Genomic DNA, 22064 nt, shown 5'->3' on the forward strand with positions numbered 1-22064 from the left:
CTAGAAACACCCTTTTATAAGTTAAATTCGCAGCGAATATATTCGACTCGAATCAAATTTTTTTCACGAATTCGCCGAATCAGTCGAATCGAATTTTTGAATACTTCGCTCATCTCTAGCAATAGCATCAAGCAGGTGACAAGACCTCTTCATGAAGACCTTGGGGGTCTATTAGACCCCCAGTGTCTCCCTGCCCTCCACTGCTACTAATCCAAGACCTCCTCATGAAGACCTCAGGAGTCTATTAGACCCCCAATGTCTCCCCTGCCCTCCACTGCTACTAAGCCAAGACCTCTACATGAAGACCTCAGGGATCTATTAGACCCCCAATGTCTCCCCTGCCCTCCACTGCTACTAAGCTAAGACCTCTTCATGAAGACCTCAGGCGTCTATTAGACCCCCAATGTCTCCCCTGCCCTCCACTGCTACTAAGCCAAGACCTCTACATGAAGACCTCAGGGATCTATTAGACCCCCAATGTCTCCCCTGCCTTCCACTGCTACTAACCCAACTACAGCAGTCGGGAATGACGGCTCTGAACCTGGAAGTGACAGAATGTTTGTCATTTCGGGGTTCATTCATCACAGATGAGATCGGGGGATCAGATCCTCTCCAAGCTCCTCCTGCTTAGTAAGCTGAAGTGGTTTACCGATGTTCCTCCGTCCTGGACATCCTGGAGGAAACACGGCAGGCACCAGCAGGGGGGAGGGGCGGCACATTCTCTGTACTGTAAAGTGATTGGCTGCTTCTATAGCTGCCCGGATCAATTTTACATGACCGCTGGCTGAAATAATAATACAAACCTCATTTGTGTTTAACCCCTTGAATACCAGAAGGATAAGAAATGTACCTTAGTAGACGAGGGGTCGGGTAATGAGGTGAAGCTCTCCTGACTTCCATCAGCCAATCATGTGGAAGCAAAATTGCATTTTTTACATTTTCTTTGCATGTGATTGGATATTCTTTGTAAAGTCAGATTTCACCGCATTCACTAAGCTCCGGGGGAAAGTTCTGTGAAAAGTGTAAAGTGAACAGCCTAGTTGTATTTAGTAAATCCCCCCTCTGTCTGTACACTGAACTGTCCGGAATGCAGGTCTGGGGCCAATAATGATGCAGACAGCTGACATACATGACATGGATCCTAATACCCCTCCTCTCCCACCCTACTTAATATAGACCAGCAGACTAGAATATCCTCCTGCGCCCCCCTGCACACTGACACAGGATGGGGGATGGTGTGGGACAAGGCAGAGGGGGGGCATGTTCTCATGGAAGATGACTGAATGAGATTTTGAGCTTCACCCTTGTCTTTGCTGGTATATGGAAGATCACTTGGTGGTGGTAATGGAGCTGAACCCGGCAATGAAGCAGATCTACAGTACAGCTACCATTACTGGTCCCTCAATGGTCCCAAGGTCAGTGCAGATCTCCATAATGTTCCTCTCTGCCCCCCACCAACTTCCTTCTAACCCCCTCAACAGAGCTACGACCTTCTTTTAGTTTTGTGTTAATTAGACCTCAGCAGGCAGTTGTCACCGACAATCTGTCCAAGAGTTCACTTTACTGTCCCAGCACCTCAATGCATCCTTTGACCCCCCTCCCCCACCCTAGTAAAACACTCCCAGCACACAGCTAACCCTTTGATCGTCCCTCATGTTAACCCCTTTCTGCCCAGTGTCATTAGCACAGTGTCAGTGCTTTTTTTTAGCACTGATCACTGTATTGGTGTCACTGGGGATGTCAGTGACACCAAGTCAGTTTCCCCCCCCCAGTGTCAGAACTCCCATGACAAAATGAAAAAAATGGTGTGGAGGCCCCAGAAAATCCATACCAGACCCTTATCCTAGCATGCAGCCCGGCAGGTCAGGAAAGGGGAGGGGGACGAGCGAGTGCTGCAGCGGCAGTGGCGGTGATGGCGGACATCGTGATTGGTGTTGGATCTACTGCGGGGGACATTCTTTTAGTTTTTCCTTTAATAGAGGACTTGTCACAGACCCTGTCCTGTCTTTTTTCACACTACACTTTTTGTTTTTTTGTGAATGTGTAACGGTACCATGTACCCCATACTCCTTCACATGGGGGGGCGGGATATCGGGTCTCCCTTGTTAAAGGGGCCTTCCAGATTCTGATAAGCCCCCTGCCCACAGACCCCCAAAACCACTGGCCAGGGTTGGGGAGAAGAGGCCCTTGTGCCCATCAACATGGGGACCAGGTGCTTTGTGGGGAGCCCCTCCTGCCCAAAAGCACCTCCCCATGTTGAGGGCATGTGACCTGGTATGGTTCAGGAGGGGGGGGCGCTTGCTCCCTCCTTTCCTGACCTGCCGGGCTGCATGCTCGGATAAGGGTCTGGTATGGATTTGGGGGGACCCCCAAGCCATTTTTTATAAAAATTTGGGCATGGGAGTTCCCCTCAAAATCCATACCAGACCTGAAGGGCTTGGTATGGATGGGAGGGGGGACCCCATGCTGTTTTTTGATTATTTGTTAATTGCCGGCAATTCTTTTACATTCAGCTATCAGTGGGGAACCCTGCAGACAGCTGAAACATTGCCGCATGGTTGTCACTACTAAAATACCGCATGACTTCATCAAATACCTCCTGCAGTATTTTAGTGGCGTTCACTTTTTCTGACCTCCGGAACGGATTAATTGGTTTTCAATGCATTCCTATGGGAAACCGCGTTTTGGTTTATGAATTTTTTGCTATACAAAAAGTCCAGCAGAACGAATTAAATTCCTAAACCGAGGTATGCCTCTGTGTGTATATATATATATACAGTATGTGTGTATTTACATAGACATGGCTTAGTCTGTATATTCTAGGGACATGTGGTGTCAATTAGTCGTATGTTGGCTTGCACCCCTCCCCCGAGGTTGTATGAGGATAAGGTCTCACATGCATTTAGTACATAAAGGTTTAAGTATGTATAAGTTAGGAATGGAAGTCCTTTACACTGTAGGATTCCCTGATTAACATATTCAAATGAAAAAGGAGTTTACATTGAAATCCATCTATTGGCGTCTGTAATATGATGGGAGAAAGAAAGAAAAAAGAAGGAAAAAATACCTTCAAGGTTTGATCTAGTTCAGTGCCAGGGTTATTGTTTGGGTCAAGGTCAAAAGGTCAGTGTCAAAGGTCAGTGTCAAAGGTCAGTGTCAAAGGTCAGTGTCAAAGCTCAGGATTAAAAAAAACAATTGGTATCAGTGTCAGTTAGTGTCAGTTAGTGTCAGTTAGTGTCAGTGTCGGTGTGTTTTAGGTAAAAAAAAAAAAAAAGACAAAAGCAAAATGCGCACCATTGTTTCTGGGCGGTACTGCGGGTACAAACAACAAATAACATACACATATATGGTGTCACCGTGATCGTCAAGGGCTGGAGAATTTATTTTGGGTTGTTCTTTGGTGGTAGGTTATGGTAGTAACAAGAAACACACAGCTAACTAAAAAATATATATTTTTTTACTATTTTGGGCCAGTTTTCTTTTCTTTTCTTTTCGTCAGCGGATCCTCTTGCTCAGCGGGGGATCTGTCTGCTGATCGCTGCTGGACAAATGGATGACAAGCCTGCGTCTGCTTCACTTATACAGAGCGGACATGGACACGGCCCGCTGTCCTCTATGGGCGGTCAGACTGCCATGTGATCCGATCCAATGGACAGGAGGGGAATGGATCCTCATCTGTCTCTTTTTGGTGGATCGGATCGGATGTCGGCGAGTGTAAAGGGACAAATATCCGTTTACATCTGCCGCTCCATAGAGGAGAATAGAGGTTCTGATCGGGTCCGGACCCAATCGGAACGTCCGTGTGAAAGGGGCCTAAAGTATCTGATTACACTGATCTTGGTGCGATCAGATGTTAAGGGCAGAGGAAAGATTTGGAGGCTAATAGACCCCAGATCTCTCCATAAAGAGTACCTGTCACTGCCTATTGCTATCACAGGGGATATTTATATTTTCTGTGATACCAATAAAAGTCATCCAAATGAAATGTAAAGCGACAATGTCAACAAAATAAATGGAAAGAAATATGCAGCCCCCCTCCCCCCCGTGCTTGTGCACAAAAGGTGAATGCACGAGACATGCCGCACGCTTTCAAACAGCGATGGTCCCACACATGTGAGGTAACACCGTGAACATCAGATCGAGGGCAGTAATTCTAGTACTAGACCTCCTGTGTAAATCTAAAGTGGGGCCCTGTAAAGGCTTTTATAGCATCTCCTGTGCCTACAACAACGCGCTGTCAGCAGCCCTTGACTCACTAGCGCCTTTAACCACACGCAACATCAGACTCCGACCGCTCCAGCCCTGGCAGACTGATCACACCAAAACCCTCAAACGACGCAGTCGTGCCCTGGAGCGACTATGGCGCAAAACAAAATCCCAACAAGCTTTCACCTGCTACAAATCTGCCTTCCGCACCTACACCTCCTCCCTCCACGCAGCCAAACAAGCCTACTTCCTGACCCTCATCAAGGCCCTCTCCTCCAATCCTCGCCGACTCTTCTCCACCTTTAACTCTCTACTCTCTCCACCCCCACCTCCACCCAGCACCTCACTCACTGCCCTTGAGATTGCCAATCACTTCAAAAACAAGATTGACACAATTCGCAAGGACATCGCCGCAACTCACACGCCCTCTCAACCTGTCCCCTCTCACACAGCTACCCCCTCATCCCCCCTCCCCCTCGACATAACCCGCAGGGACTTCGTCGCTGCTCAAACTCCCTCCAACCCCGTTCCCCCTCACTCAGCTACCCCCTCATCCCCCCTCTCCCACAGCCCCACCACTGCTCTGACCTCCACTCCCACCCCACCCTACATTCCTCATACTGAAGCTCCCCCAACACTCCACACCTTTGACCTTACTACCATCGAGGAAGTCTCCAAGATCCTCTCTGATGCCCGCCTCACCACCTGCCCCCTCGACCCTATCCCCTCACAATTCCTACGACCTCCCTCCCCCTCCATCCTACGCTCCCTCACCCACATCTTTAATCTCTCCCTCTCCTCCGGCACTTTCCCCTCCCCACTGAAGCATGCACACATCACCCCCATACTTAAAAAGCCCTCCCTGGACCCCAATGACCCGAACAACCTCAGACCCATCTCCCTGCTCTCACTTACATCTAAACTTCTCGAGCGCCTCGTCTACACCCGCCTAAGCTCTCACCTTAACGACAACAACCTCCTCGATCCCCTACAGTCTGGCTTCCGCCCCCTACACTCCACCGAAACTGCCTTACTCAAACTCTCCAACGACCTGCTAACCGCCAAAGCTAATGGCCACTATTCAGTGCTCCTACTCCTTGACCTCTCTGCGGCCTTCGACACAGTCGACCACCCCCTCCTCCTCAAAAAACTACACTCCCTCAGCCTCAGAGATTCTGCTCTCTCCTGGCTCTCATCTTACCTGTCACAACGCTCTTTCAGCGTTACCTATAATGCTACCACCTCCCCCTCACTCCCCCTCTCTGTTGGGGTCCCTCAAGGCTCTGTCCTTGGGCCCCTTCTCTTCTCCATCTACACCTCCTCCCTTGGCCAACTCATACACTCTCAGGGCTTCAACTACCACCTCTATGCCGACGACACACAAATCTATCTCTCAACCCCCCACCTCACCCCCTCGGTCTCTGCCCAAATCACACACCTACTGAGCGACATATCAGACTGGATGTCGCTCCACTTCCTTAAACTGAATCTCTCCAAAACCGAGCTCCTTGTCTTCCCCCCAGCCCGAACCCCACCCCCCATTGACTTCTACATCACATCCAACAACGCCAATATCAAACCCGCTCTGCAGGCCAGAGTACTTGGTGTCATTCTGGACTCCAACCTATCCTTCCAGCCCCAAGTCCAATCTTTAACAAACTCGTGGAGACTTCACCTCCGCAACATCGCCAAAATCCGCACGTTCCTAACCCCAGAAACCACTAAACAGCTCATCCACTCCCTCATCATATCACGACTCGACTACTGCAACTCCCTCCTCACTGGCCTGCCTCGCCGCTGGCTATCCCCACTTCAGTCCATCCTGAATACGGCTGCCAGACTCATTCACCTTTCCAACCGCTCCATTTCCGCCACCCCCCCTCTGCCAATCCCTCCACTGGCTTCCGATTGCGCAACGGATCAAATTTAAAATCCTAACACTGACGTACAAAGCTGTCCACCATACTGCCCCGAACTACATCACTGACATCATATCCAAGTACCACCCAACACGCACACTCCGCTCCTCACAAGACCTCCTTCTCTCTAGTTCCCTGGTCTCCTCCTCCCATGCCCGCCTCCAGGACTTCTCCAGGGTGTCACCCATCCTCTGGAACTCCCTTCCCCAACCCATCAGATTATCATCTACTCTCCTCTCCTTTAGGCGCACCCTGAAAACCCATCTCTTCAGGGAAGCCTACCCCACCCCCTGCTAACTTGCCGACCTCCTCCACTCTTCCTACCACTCCAGCCCCCACAGCTATCTCCTCCTGTGCCACCATCCCCTCCCTCCTAGATTGTAAGCTCGAAAGAGCAGGGCCCTCAATCCCCTCATGTATCACATTGTATTGGTATTGTTCTGTCACATGTTCTGTCCCCCTTTGTAATGTACAGCGCTGAGTGAACTATTGGCGCTTTATAAATACTGTATAATAATAATAATAATAATAATAATAATGACATTTACGTCATTTGTGGCTGTTGCAGGCGTGCGCACTTTTAAAGAATGACACGTTTGGTATTTATTCACTCGCCGTAACATACATTTTTAAAAATGTTACCAAACAATTTGGTGTTACATTGTGTTTTTTTTACATCAACATTTTTAAAAATGTATTTTTCCCCAATATTTGCACTACAAAAACAGCTGCGCAAATACTGCGTGTAAAAAATTACAGCACCCTTCATTTTATTCTCTAGGACCTCCGCTATAAAAAGTCTATAACGTTTGGGGCTCTAACTGATTTTCTAGCAAAAAAACTGATTTTGAAATGTAAATAAAAATGGTCAGAAAAGGCCTAATCTTCAAGTGGATACATTGCACAGGAACGTGCTGCGCATGCAATGCTCTGTGCGTTCCAGTGCGATTCACATGCTATCTGGGTGCAGTATGATTTCACACCATTCATTTGAATTGGCTGAAATGGCACCAGACCACAGCTAAAGTTGTGCTTGGACTACTTCACAAAACACACAGCAACCGGACCGCATGGAACTTGTGTACTTCTGTGCCATGCCATCCAGTGCAGGAAAATGCCCTGTGATTGTGGCCTGCGTTTGGGGTGTCGTTAGCATTGCACTGACACCAGGTGGGGGACACAAACATGGACCTCAGATTTCCCACATCACATTCTGGTGTCAACTGGCCCTCAGAACCACTCTAAACGCATAATCTTCATAGATATTGGGACACGATTGTCGGCACCATTAATCAAGCTTTTTTCAATGACATCAAACTGAACCCAAACCCCTTCACGCCTGAAGGTACAACAAATGTTAATGCCTAAGCACAATTTTGCAGCTTTGACATGCGTTAGTGAAACCGTCATCACAACTACTTTGTGCATCCAGTTGGTAAATGGTAATGGACGTCTCCTGATTTTATTTTTATGTGATCAAAGGAAAACAGGCCCAAAATAGTGAAAATCATTTTTTCTAAAGTTAGCTGTATATTTCTTGCTGCTGCCATAACCTACCACCAAAGGACAACCCCCAACAATTCTCCTGCCCCCGACGATGGCAGCAATACCTCGTATGTGTATGTTAGTTGCTGTTTGTACCCGGAGTACAGCCCAGGAACAGTACTGCGCAGTTTTCTTTACATTTTTTTTTTTACCTACTAAAACACACCGACACTAACTGACACTGATACTAATTTACATAAATAAATAACCCCCCCAAAATACTGACTCTGACCTTAACCTTTGACCCTGACCTTGACCCAAACACTAACCCTGGCACTGTCCTAGATCAAACCTTCATCTACGTATTTTTTATTTTTTTTTATTTTAAATTACTGTTATTATTATTATTATTAATTGATTTTTTACACACTGTTGTTTGTCTCTCTCTCTCCTCTCAGAGAAAAAAAAATGTAAGAAAACACGTGGGGCGAGCTTCACAGTGACTCCTCACTGTGATAGCCAATCAGAGGCTCACAGCGATCAGGTGACCCAGAGTTGGGAGTTCTGAGTTTTGATCATTAGTATGGGACCCAGAGCTCTCAGTGAGACCCCCGCCTCTGTGCTGGGAGCTGGCCATACAGCGTGCTCCCACCACAAAGACAGATATGCAAATATGCAGCCCCAGGGAAAAAAAATCCAGTCCAGTGGGGCCGTATACTGTATTTGCGTATGCTCGGTGTCAAGGGGCTGAGCAATGTGTTCTAGGTACCTTAGAAGGTGTGATTACACAGACGTATACTAAGGTGGCCATATCTAGGGCTTTGTGTCAGGCATGGAAACTTATCTTGCTAGACTGGGAATCTCCAACCCCACCCAGTTCCCAGGAATGGCTTCACCATATGAACATCACCCAGCATTATTTTCCAGCATAGGGGGTTGCCCTGGAAAATTTGACAAACTGTGGGATAGATGGATGAGTACTCCGGGTCTAGCGCCCATTGAGCTAGTATTGTATAAGATGGTAATGTGATGCAAGGTGTACTCCTATACTTTTGAATTTTAACATATTATTTTTCTATCCCAAGTGGACCATGATGGCTGTGAAAACCCAATAGCATAAGGCTGTTGTGCGCTATGTTACACGTTTCTGACTTTGGATGTGTTTCATTATCTGACAATGCATGTCGTGATACTGATTGTACTCTGATGTCAACTCTGGAATGTTTTGGATGTTTTCATAAATTTTCTTTTTAATTAAAAAAATATAGAAAACATCTTTATTTAGCCCTTTATATGGAATTCTGACTTTTTTGTTTTTCTGTACAGGTGGATTGAAGAACCAAGTTTTCGGTCATGCTGGTCTTCATAAGTACAACTCAGTCACATGGGAAACGAGCCAAATGGATGTCTTAGGTGACTGAACGTCTTTATTGTAGTTCACTGGAGGATTCACACAGGACACAAGACATATCAGTGTTCTCAATGTTGTAAATGTTTTGGATCCTCTTCAACATTGATCCCCCCTCAGAGGACAACAGGAGAGAAGACATTTCAGTGTTGTGGAAGTGACAATGCTTTACAATGTAGTTCAACCCTTGCATCCATAACAATTATTTCAAAAGCTATTTCTTGTTTGGATTGTGATAAAGGTTTTACAATGAAGGCAAAACATATCACACACCAGAAGGGTCACACTGAAGAGAAACCTTTTCAGTGTTCTGAGTGCAACACAGCTTTTACAACAAAGGGTAATCTTACCAAACACCAGAGGGTTCACACCGGAGAAAAGCCATATCAGTGTTCTGAATGTGATAAAACCTTTACATCGAAGGATCAACTTATCACACATCAGAGGAGTCACACCGGAGGGAAGCCATATCAGTGTTCTGAATGTGATAAAACCTTTACATCGAAGGATCAACTTATCGAACACCAGAGAATTTATACTGGAGAGAAGCTATATCAGTGTTCTGAATGTGATAGAACCTTTACATCGAAGGATCAACTTATCACACACCAGAGGGTCCACACTAGAGAGAAGCCATATCAGTGTTCTGAATGTGATAAAGCTTTTGCAATGAAATGTAATCTTATGAAACACCAGAGGATTCACACTGGAGAGAAGCCATATCAGTGTTCTGAATGTGATAAAGCTTTTGCAATGAAATGTAATCTTCTGACACACCAGAGGATTCACACTGGAGAGAAGCCATATCAGTGTTCTGAATGTAATGAAACCTTTAGATGGAAGGGTTATCTTCTCACACACCAGAGGATTCACACTGGAGCAAAGCCACATCAATGTTCTGAATGTGATAAAGCTTTTAAAACTAAGTCAGAGCTTATCACACACCAGATTGTTCACACTGGAGAGAAGCCATATCAATGTTCTGAATGTGATAAAGCTTTTACAATGAAGTCCAGTCTTATCACACACGAGAGGATTCACACTGGAGAGAATCCATATCAGTGTTCTGAATGTGATAAAGCTTTTAAAAGGAAGTCAAATCTTATCACACACCAGAGGATTCACACTGGAGAGAAGCCATATCAGTGTTCTGAATGCAATACCACTTTTAGAGAAGCATCATCCCTTATCAGACACCAGATGATTCACACTGGAGAGAAGCCACATAAATGTTCTGAATGTGATAAAGCTTTTAAAACAAAGTCAAGGCTTATCATACACAAAATAGCTCACAGTGGAGAGAAGCCATATCAGTGTTCTGAATGTGACAAAACATTTACAACCAACAGCAGTCTTATCATGCACCAGTATACTCACACTGGAGAAAGGCCATATCAGTGTTCTGAATGTGGCAAAGCTTTTGCATATAAGCTTAGCCTTATCATACACCAGAGGAGTCACACTGGAGAGAAGCCATATCACTGTTCTCAATGTGACAAATCTTTTAAACATAGAGAACAACTTAACACACACAAGAGGGTCCACACCAGAGAAAAGCCGTAGCCATGTTGTGAGTGTAACAGATTTTTTTACATAAGTCACATGTGATAATACACCAGAGGATTCACAGGCTTCAGCTGCAGGAGGTAATGGGGAGAAGGGGGGTTTAAAGGGGTAGAATCCCAAGACTATTTTACCTTTTGACTATTTTCATCAGACAAGTATCAACAGTGAATTGTGTTTCCTAATGATTTTAATCTCTATCCTTTTTATGGAGCTTTGACTGAACATGTAATATATTTTCATCATTCATTAACTGAGCTGTGTTCCCAAATGTTTTCTTCATTGTCAGATCCTGAGCTAATGCATTACCAACACTGCCTCAGCACCAAGACTAGGTAGTGGTCAAGTGGCATCTTACCAAGCCTCCAAAGCCTCAGTGGGAGAGACTTTTCTAGATTCTGCTGACTATTCCAATATCCGTCTAGCTTGAGGGCTCCAGCTACGCTCACCTTGTCCACGCCTCCCTTCACATATTCCACCTCCCCTCCAATGATCAATGCCTTATTTCCAGGTTCCTCCTCCTCTTATGGATGACAGCTTTACAGGTAGGACTGCAACAGGGACAACAGCCATGGAGAAATCTCTGTTCAGTGAGAAATCAAATTCCTAAGCTGGTGTAGACCTTCCAACACCAATTCACTGCTCTTTGTTTGGGATGTGTTCAACAGTACCACTTACACCCAGCTGGCTGCTTGTGTTCCATCTTGTCCTGCCACAAGTCTAAGGGATTCCATCAGGAGAAGATTGGACTTCCTTATTATATTGTCTCTCTGTTCAGCTATTGCTCCTCTCCATAGACCAATCACATACTACAACTGCATCTTCTGGGGGACTGAAATTCCTCTGACTCGGGTTCTCTTCAATGACTCTGAATAGTCAATTCTCTTTTTTTGGGTAGATATTGTTTGTGAAGAACCCTTTTTTGACCCTAGAAATATTCTGATGTTGACCCTAAAGTGTAACTACGGTTAGAATTAATATTTACATAAAGGGTGCAATCTGTCCTGAACCACTTTATTATTATTATTATTACTACGAGTTTATATAGCGCCAAAGGGTTTGCTCAGCGCTGTACAATAGGGGGGGACAATACATGGCACAGTACAACAAAGACAGACAGCGTACGAGGGGTAAGAGGGCCCTACTCTTACGAGCTTACAATCTAGGAGGGAGGGGGTAAAGGTACAGTAGGAAGTGGCTGGGGGGGATGAAGTGGTAGGAGGAATGAGGGAGGATGGCCGTTAGGTGAGGGTGGGGTAGGCTTCCCTGAAGAGATGGGTTTTGAGGGAGCACCTGAATGTGAATAGAGAAGGCGACAGTCTGATGGATTGGGGCAGTGAGTTCCAGAGGATGGGGGAGGACCTGGAGAAGTCCTGCAGTCGTGCATGGGAGGAGGAGACCAGGGAGCAGGATAGAAGGAGGTCCTGTGAGGAGCGAAGGGTACGGGTAGGGTGGTACCTGGTGATCAGATTGGTGAGGTAGTCAGGGGCAGTGTTGTGAACGGCTTTGTAGGTCAGGGTAAGGAGTTTAAATTTGATGCGTTGGGCAATCGGGAGCCAGTGGAGGGAGAGGCAGAGGGGGGTGGCAGAGGTGGAGCGGGTGGTAAGGTGGATGAGTCTGGCAGCTGAGTTCAGGATGGTCTGGAGCGGGGAGAGCCTGCACTTGGGTAGGCCAGTGAGGAGGGAGTTGCAGTAGTCAAGGCGTGAGATGATGAGGGAGTGTACTAGAAGTTTGGTGGTGTCTGGGGTGAGGAAGGAGCGGATCTTGGCAATGTTGCGAAGATGGAGCCTGCATGTGTTTGTGAGTGATTTGACATGCGGTTGGAGGGAGAGGTTCGCGTCAAGAATGACGCCAAGGACTTTGGCTTGCGGGGCGGAAGTGATAGTGGAGTTGTTGGTGATGATGGATAGGATGGGGGGGGGGTGTGGGCAGGGGGAAAGACGAGAAGCTCGGTTTTGGAGAGGTTAATCTTGAGGAAATGTAGCGACATCCAGTCTGAGATGTCATTTAGGAGGTGAGTGATGCGGGCGGAGATAGTGGGGGTGAGGTGAGGGGTGGAGAGGTAGATTTGGGTGTCGTCAGCATAGAGGTGATAGTTGAAGCCATGAGATTGTATGAGTTTGCCCAGGGAGGAGGTGTAGATGGAGAAGAGAAGGGGTCCAAGGACAGAGCCTTGGGGGACCCCAACAGAGAGGGGGAGGGAGGGGGAGGTGGCACCATTGTAGGTGACACTGAAGGAGCGTCGGGATAGGTAGGATGAGAACCAAGAGAGAGCAGCATCTCCGATGCCAAGGGAGAGTAGTTTATTAAGAAGGAGGGGGTGGTCAACTGTGTCGAAGGCCGCAGAGAGGTCCAGGAGAAGGAGGACAGAGTAGTCGCCCTTGGCTTTGGCGTTTAGTAGGTCGTTAGTGATTTTGAGGAGGGCGGTTTCAGTGGAGTGTAGGGGACGGAAGCCGGACTGTAGAGGGTCAAGGAGGTTATTGTCAGTAAGGTGGGAGCTTAGGCGATCGTAGACTAAGCGTTCAAGGAGCTTGGAGGTGAGTGGCAGCAGGGAGATGGGTCTGAGGTTGTTGGGGTCCGCGGGATCCAGGGAGGGCTTTTTGAGGATGGGGGTGATATGCGCGTGCTTTAGGGGGGAGGGGAATACGCCAGTAGAGAGGGAGAGATTGAAGATGTGGGTGAGGGAGCGGATGAGGGAAGAGGGGGGTGACCGGAGGAGTTGAGAGGGGATAGGGTCCAGGGGGCAGGTAGTGAGGCGGGCTTTTGAGAGGACTTTGGCGACTTCCTCAGTAGTGACAGGGCTGAGGGAGTGCAGTGCGGGGGGGGTTATGGTGGGCGGGGCATTGGGAGAGGAGGGGGGCAGTGCGGTTGTGAGGGCAGAGGAGGGGGGAGATGAAGGGGTGACGGGGGCGAGGAGGCTAGGTGGGGAGGTAGATTGCAAGTTGACGATGTCCTTACGGATAGCGTCAATCTTGTTGTGGAAATGGGTGGCAATTTCGTGGGCGGTGAGAGAGGTACTGAGTGGAGGAGGGGGGGGGAGAGCAGGGAGTTGAAGGTGGAGAAGAGTCGGCGGGGGCAGGAGGAGAGGGTGTTTATTAGGTTAACAAAGTAGGCCTGCTTGGCGGCGTGGAGGGAGGAGGTGTAGATAAGAAATGCAGATTTGTAGAGGGAGAAAGTATGAGGGGACCTGGTTTTGCACCACAGTCTCTCCAGTGCGCGACTGCGACGTTTGAGGCGTTTAGTGCTGTCGGTCTGCCAGGGTTGAAGCGGTCTGGGTTTGATGATGCGTGTGGTAAGGGGTGCCAGAGAGTCTAGGGCAGCTGACAGTGAGTCATTGTACAAGGTGGTGGCTATGTCAGGACATGACAGTGAGAGGATGCTGTCGTGTAGGCAGTCGGCGGCAGAGTGGAGGGGGGCCGGGTTCAGGTTGCGGAGGTTGCGGCTGGTGATGGTTTGGCGTTTTTGAGGGGGGGAGTTGGGGGAAGGGGAGATGGAGAAGGTGATGAGGTGGTGGTCGGAGAGAGGGAAGGGGGTGTTCGCGAACTGGTTGAGGGTACAGAGGTGGGAAAAGACGAGGTCCAGGGTGTTCCCTCCGAGGTGGGTGGAGGATTGAGTGTGCTGTGTGAGCGCGAAAGAGGAGGATAGGTGGAGGAATTGGGAAGTAGCCGGGGTGTTGTCGTTGATGGGGATGTTGAAGTCCCCGAGGATGATGGTGGGGAGTTCAGAGGAGAGGAAGAAGGGAAGCCAGGCGGCGAAGTCATCCAGGAAGCGGGCTATGGGTCCGGGAGGCCTGTAGATCACTGCGATCCTTAGGGGGGTGGGTGAGAAGAGTCGGATGCAGTGCGCCTCAAAGGAGGGGAAGGAAAGAGAGGGTGGGTTGGGGAGGACCTGGAAGGTGCTAAGCGGTGACAGGAGCAAGCCGACACCACCACCTCTGCGATCGCTCAGTCTTGGTGAATGGGTCCAGATGAGACCTCCATGAGTGAGTGCCGCAGGGGAGGTGGAGTCGGTGGCCTGTACCCAAGTTTCGGTGATTGCTAGGAGGTTGAGGGAGCGAGAGATGAAGAGGTCATGGATGGCGGTAAGCTTATTGCAAACCGACCGAGCATTCAGGAGTGCAACCGAGAGAGGGGGGATAGATATGGGGAGGAGGGGTACATGTATGAGGTTGAGGGGGTCGCGTCGGCTGGCGTGAGCAGGGGGGGCTCTAGGGGGGGTGTGAGGTGGTGAGGGGCCAGGGTTTGGGGAGATGTCCCCAGCTGATATGAGAAGGAGGAGGGTGAGGAAGGTGGCGTGGGAACGGGAGGTGTAGGAGCGCTTGGGTCTGAAAGTGGTGGCAAGTGGGTCAGCGGGGAAGTGGAGTAAAAGGAGGAGGTGGTGGGTGCCGTAGTGGGGAGAGGGGAGAAGTGAGGGGGCGATATAGAGCTGCTTAGCGGGGGTGGGTGGGTAGAGGAAGGCGGTTTTAGGGATGGAGGAGAGGAGGACAAGGAGGAGGAGCGCGGGCGGCATGTTGGGGTGAGCGGGGTGCAGGAAGGGTCAGGGTGGGTGAGGGGGTGCTGGTCAGGGATGGCGAAGCAGTGTCCGAAACGCAGTGGGAGGTGGCTGGTAGTCCCAGGTGGGGTGGAGGGCAGGGGATCCCTGGTGGGATGGTGGCCGTGCTATCCCTGGTGGGTTAGTAGCGATCCCTGGAGGGATAGTGGTTAGGGGTCCCTGGTGGTTAGGGTTTCTGGTGGGTGGTGGGATCCCTGGTGGCTGGCGGTGGGATGGTGGTTGGGCTCCCTGATGGGTAGTGGGTGCCCCTGGTGGAGTACCTGATGTCCTGGAGCGTCGGGGTGGAGGTGGATCCCTCCTATGTTAGGAGGACCGTTGGTGCTGGTGGTGGTAGCTTCCCCGGAGGAGCGGAGGCGTCCCGCTGCGATTCCAGCCACGGCCGGCAGGAAACACCGCGGCTTCGGGTGCCGTGGTAGGCCTCAAGCCGCTTCGGACCGCCGGAGCTCCGCTGGAGGGGCGGAGTGTCTGTGTCCCCTTCAGGGTGTTGGTGGGGACATCGGCAGAAGGCTCAGGGGCCCGGATGGCAGCGGATCGGGCGCGGGGGCGCCGGAGCTGACGAGCACGTTGCTGCTCCGGGCGAGCTGGTACCCGGTGGTCGGGATGGACCCAGGGCCAGTGAGGGGGGCCCTGGGGAGGCTGGTTGATCGGCGGGGACCGGGGAACAGAGCAGCGGCGGCCTGGGCTGATGCCCGGCGATCCGGGTCGGCCGCGCCAAAAATCGAGGCCGCGGCTTCGGGTGCCGGGTAGGCCGCAAGTCCCGGAGGTCCGGGGAAAAGGTGCAGTGGCCTTACCTGGCTGATGAGCAGGGACCGAAGGATCGTGGGGCCCCCGTTAGGGTCCGCTGCTGCCCAGATGGCAGCGGATTGGGGCCAGGGGAGCAGGAGCTCGCCGACGCACGTCCTTCTCGCCGGACGTCCGGAGGCACCACCACTTATGGTGATGTCCCAGTTCAGCACATTACACCTTTAGGATTTGTAATCTACCCAAATGTATTATACATCAGTTTTTCATATCAGAGGGCTTTAATGTGCTAGAAAATGAGGATACGTATATTTTATTTGTTTTTCTAGGTAACACTTGTGATGTCACTACACTCCTAATGTAAATACGGTGCAAAAGAATTCTGTTTTTTTTGCTTTTACAGTGTTCTCCTATGCAGCGATCTGTTAAAACATTGAAAGCCCGGGGGGGGGGGGGGGGGGTGATGATTCCGGTTTGTGTGCTTAGTGCTGAATGCCGGCTGTTACAGAGCCTCCAATACCTGGATCTGGTAAGACCGGTGCCGCTTTAATATGGCCCTGGGACCAATAGCCACTATCCCAGCTGAGACTCAAGTGGTTGTTTTTCTGAGTCCTTCTTGTAACATTTTATGACTTGTTGATCCTGCCAGTAGAGCCGTTATTTTTCTACTTCCTGAAGGAAGGAAACCATCCTAAAAATGGCAGCTGGAGGGGTTGAGACAAATCAAATAACACTGCTGGGGTGCATACAACTGTCAGCTTTTATTCATATGGTCTAAACCTTTGTAGAAAGGAACAAAACTGTTGCTGGAACTGCTTTACAAGTGTCAGTTGAAGTTGATTTGAATGTTTTTTTGTCTCTTACTGAACCATTTGGCATGTTTAACCTTCTTCCTCTCCAGGCCATTCTCCAGTTTTCAGCACCGTGACATTTTGACTGACAATTACTTGGTCATGCAACACTGCACTTAAATTCATTTTATATCCGTGTTGTGATAGATAGACATTTCTTTTGCTGATATTTAATCATTAATCATTGTTTTTTTTTTTCTATGAAAAAAGTTTCCCTTAGTTTCTGCTCTAAAACTTTACAAATAAATAATCTTCCTTGTTAAATGTAGGCCAAAGTATATTACTCTACTTTTGTTTTTGGTAAAAAAAAATATATTATTTAGTGTGTGTGAAAGTTATGGAGTCTCCAAACTATGGCAAATACACTGTATTTCAAGGTTACCAACCCAGATGTTGTGAAGGCCGGTCACATTTCTTGAGGTCCTAAAATGCCAGGACAGTACAAACACCCTCCAAATGACCCTTTTTTGGAAAGTAGACACTCCGGGGTCTTTAGTAAGAATTGTGGCTATTTTTGTTGTAGTTGTAATTTTGTGTCATTTTTTCTGAAACTGTAGCAAGTAAATTAAAGATGTTTTCTTCACATAGTTCTCATTTTAACAAGTTATTTCTCACACACGGCTTAGGTATACTTACAATTACACTCCAGAATACTTTCTTCTACTCCTCCTGAGTAATACATAGAGGGGCCCTGTGACGGAGGTGTGGGTGGAACAGAAGACACGCGGAGAGCAGGAGTACACACAAGGCTTTTATTGAAACACAGCGAGGAGCACATGACTGGCAGAGCAGAGTTCTGTTAGACAAAGGGTTAAGTCTACACACAGGATGGGGGCACAGTGGGGGGGCACAACTCTGGCCGGCAAAGGAATTCAATCCATACCACAGGGTTGGCAGAATTCCAGCAGACAAAAGGTTAAGTCCCTAACACAGTCTGTGCACACAGCAGAGGGGCAGAACTCCAGTAAACAAAGGGTTAAATGCTCAGCATAGGGTTAGCATACAACAGGAATGGCAGAACTCCGGCAGACAAAGGGTTAAATCCTCAGAACAGGGTTGGCATACATCAGGAATGGCAGAACTCCAGCAGACAAACAGTTAAATTTTCAGCACAGGGTTTGCATACAACAGGAATGGCAGAACTCCAGCAGACAAAGGGTTAAATCCTCAGCACAGGGTTTGCATACCACAGGAATGGCGGAACACCAGGAGACAAAGGGTTAAATCCTCAGCACAGGGTTTGCATACCACAGGAATGGCGGAACACCAGGAGACAAAGGGTTAAATCCTCAGCACAGGGTTTGCATACCACAGGAATGGCAGAACTCCAGCAGACAAAGGGTTAAATTCTCAGCACAGGGTTAGCACACAGCAGGGATGGAAGAACTCCGGCAGACAAAGGGTTAAATCCTCAGCACAGGGTTGGTATACCACAGGAATGGCAGAACTCCGGCAGACAAAGGGTTAAATTCTCAGCACAGGGTTGGCAGAACTCCGGCAGACAAAGGGTTAAATCCTCAGCACAGGGTTGGCACACAACAGGAATGGCAGAACTCCAGCAGACAAAGGATTAAATCCTCAGCACAGGGTTGGTATACCACAGGAATGGCAGAACTCCGGCAGACAAAGGGTTAAATTCTCAGCACAGGGTTGGCAGAACTCCGGCAGACAAAGGGTTAAATCCTCAGCACAGGGTTGGCACACAACAGGAATGGCAGAACTCCAGCAGACAAAGGATTAAATCCTCAGCACAGGGTTGGCACACAGCAGGGATGGAAGAACTCCAGCAGACAAAGGGTTAATTCCAGCACAGGGTTGGCACACAGCAGGGATGGAAGAACTCCAGCAGAAAAAGGGTTAATTCCAGCACAAAGGGCAAAAGGTTCAGGCAGAATAGGGATTGGTCCAGCATGCAGGACAAAGGGTCCAGGCAGAGCAGGGTTAATCCAACACAGAGAGTACAGCCAGAGGTATGGTCTCCAGGAAAGGGTTGTGGGGTCTGGCCACAGCTCAGAAGCAAAGAACAAAAGAAAGGAGCGCACAAACCTTGCGCATTACCTCAATAAACAATTCATGTATTTATTAATAAGTTATACTCACAAGAGTAGCAGTACAAAAGGCATATAACATCCAACACCAACGCAGGGTGAGACCACACGTGCGAGTTCCATCCAGAAGGGAGATAAACTCTTGCTCAACTCACGCGTTTCGAGGGGAGATCCCTTCTTCATCAGAGCTTAAACGTCTGCAAACGGTTTGCAGGATTAATTCATTTTCAGTGGTCAAAAGATAACTGACAGCCTCTCAGTTGAGTGTTTTCTGAGTCTTCATTCATAGGAGGCATTTAGCTGCTGTGTGTCAGGATTTCAGTGTTTACATCAAAACAGAGGCAAAACTTTTATGATTTAATATTCTGAAAGTGGGCGGTGCCTAAAATATGTACAAAGTATAAAAAGTTACAGAAAATACAAGAAATACAAGAAGACACACAAATGACTATTCACTATAAAATAAAAGGGAATAAAACAGAAATAAAACTTTTACCAAGAATTATCCTGCGACTGGAGAAAGTCAGAGAAAGTCCACAATCCGTTAGTCGATAGAACCGGCTCCATACGAATCACCACGTCCACCTCAAGTCCTCAATTTATGGGAATATGGACGTGGGTGGGACATTAGTCCTTGGCCAATCAACCCTGGAGGGTGTTCCCATACCAGCCCACAGGACGTTCTGGGTGCTGAAATGCCCAAAGTCCATTGGACCAGGAACGTTTTGAATCACCAAGTCGGGGATTGAATTTCCGACACCAGTGCATCAGTCCGATCGCGACAGTACCAATCACTGTTCAGCTGCCACAATCCGGCACCATATAACCATTTCCTGCATTTCTCTGGCATTCTACATAGACCACAAATACAGTTTTACATGCAGCTGTAGCCTACAGAGTGTCCAATCAGAAGGAAGTATTTTCATCTCTCTGCAACTAATATTTTAGCTTTTATGAGAGATGAAACATTCCCCTTTGATCTGTGTATATACGTCAGAGCTCCCCAGACAGATCGGAGCCCCCCTGGTCTCCTGCAGCCAAAATGTCTGGGAGTTCTTCTTTTATACCTCAGGAAGGTGGCAAAGTCTGATTATATATAGGTGACAAATCTTATTGGCACTTAGGTGTCACTTCCAGCCTGAGGAAGCTGCTCTGTCTTTTCAGATACTAATGGGTGGGCACATGTCTCTGAGTACCTATGACTGACTATATGACTGAATACATCTTTAATGACAAGGAATGAAACTAAATGTACGATTACATATTGCTACAGATCACATCTCAGCTCCTCACATCTGTACTTTTATGTCCCACCCTTCCTTACACTCACAGAAGGCGGTCAGAAGGTGATTAATCCATTCTTAACTTCCTCCCAGCTCTCACTCCTGGATGGATGGACGGATGGATGGATGGATAGATGGATGGATGGATGGATGGATGGGGGTACTTTATTACTAGCTTGTTACTCTCAATCCTTCGCTCATGATTCCTCCTTAGATTACCCCGAATTCACTCTCATGGATGGATGGATGGACGGATGGGGGTACTTTATGACCAGCTTGTTACTCTCAAGCCTTTGCTCATGATTCCTCAGTTTGAGAAATGTTTACAAAGAGAAGACCGCGCCCCTCTGATTAATAAACTATTAACTATATGACTGTGTAACGTGAAATATAATTACAATCCAGATTAATTAAATATAATTTGCTGTGAAATAATCTAAATAAAACAATGAATAGCGCAATAGTAAATATATAACAATAAAAAATATATAAAACTCAAACAAATTTTGGAAATAAAAATAAAAAATTATAAAAAAGTGAAATAAAATAAAAAATGAAAGTGAATAAAAAATGTCCAAATATGAAGTGTTCACGTCGCTGTTTAAATCTCGGCTTCAGTTCTGACCCCCTTATGTGCTCAGCGAATCCTAGCTGAATGTTAGCCGAATCCTAGCCGAATGTTAGCTGAATCCTAGCCGAATGTCAGCCGAATCCTAGGCAAGCCAAGCATATGATCCAATTACACGAACACTTCTATTCTGTGGTTGGATCCTTCAGAAGGACAAGGACTCTGGAAGTCCCTCTATATTCCTGGATACATCCCTGTAATAGTGCTGGTGTGAATAGAAGGATCTTCCCTCCGTATAGTGCAGGATTCCTCTCCTTCCCTCTACTTCTCTCCTCCGTATAGTGCAGGATTCCTCTCCTTCCCTCTACTTCTCTCCTCCGTATAGTGCAGGATTCCTCTCCTTCCCTCTACTTCTCTCCTCCGTATAGTGCAGGATTCCTCTCCTTCCATCTACTTCTCTCCTCCGTATAGTGCAGGATTCCTCTCCTTCCCTCTACTTCTCTCCTCCGTATAGTGCAGGATTCCTCTCCTTCCCTCTACTTCTCTCCTCCGTAAAAAAAAGTGTATCTGCAGAATGTCATTTATGGAAACAAATAGATACAATGTTTCAACCGCTGTATGGAGTGAATGTCCCAGAACTGTCAGAAATAGGCTATTTCTGACAGTTCTGTGACATTCCCTCCATACAGCGGTTGAAACCGCTGTATGGAGTGAATGTCACAGAACTGTCAGAAATAGACAGAAACTATCACAGAACTGTCCTTCTTCTCATCCTTCTCCTTCTTCTCATCCTTCTTCTCATCCTTCTTCTCATCCTTCTTCTCATCCTTCTCCTTCTTCTCATCCTTCTCCTTCTTCTCATCCTTCTCCTTCTCCTTCTTCTCATCCTTCTCCTTCTTCTCATCCTTCTCCTTCTTCTCATCCTTCTTCTCATCCTTCTCCTTCTTCTCATCCTTCTTCTCATCCTTCTCCTTCTTCTCATCCTTCTTCTCATCCTTCTTCTCATCCTTCTCCTTCTTCTCATCCTTCTCCTTCTTCTCATCCTTCTCCTTCTCCTTCTTCTCATCCTTCTCCTTCTTCTCATCCTTCTCCTTCTTCTCATCCTTCTCCTTCTTCTCATCCTTCTCCTTCTTCTCATCCTTCTTCTCATCCTTCTCCTTCTTCTCATCCTTCTTCTCATCCTTCTCCTTCTCCTTCTTCTCATCCTTCTCCTTCTTCTCATCCTTCTTCTCATCCTTCTCCTTCTTCTCATCCTTCTTCTCATCCTTCTTCTCATCCTTCTCCTTCTTCTCATCCTTCTCCTTCTTCTCATCCTTCTCCTTCTTCTCATCCTTCTCCTTCTTCTCATCCTTCTCCTTCTTCTCATCCTTCTCCTTCTTCTCATCCTTCTCCTTCTCCTTCTTCTCATCCTTCTCCTTCTTCTCATCCTTCTTCTCATCCT

The 22064-nt window shown here is 47.9% G+C and overlaps 1 protein-coding gene across 1 annotated transcript in view; it reads left to right on the forward strand.

The window, feature by feature from the left end:
- Positions 1-1154: 1154 nt before the first annotated feature.
- LOC149470528 (uncharacterized) overlaps positions 1155-22064 on the forward strand; it is a 235815-nt gene continuing 214905 nt past the window's right edge. Inside the window, 2 exon segments of the mRNA XM_089662539.1 lie at positions 1155-1415; positions 8937-10369. Coding sequence (XP_089518665.1) covers positions 9268-10369 — 1102 coding nt within the window. The 5' untranslated portion in view covers positions 1155-1415; positions 8937-9267.

Source organism: Staurois parvus, unplaced genomic scaffold (assembly GCF_062004578.1).
Source record: "Staurois parvus isolate SC_StPar_1 unplaced genomic scaffold, SC_StPar_1.0 ptg000039l, whole genome shotgun sequence".
In the NCBI taxonomy this organism is placed as follows: domain Eukaryota; kingdom Metazoa; phylum Chordata; class Amphibia; order Anura; family Ranidae; genus Staurois; species Staurois parvus.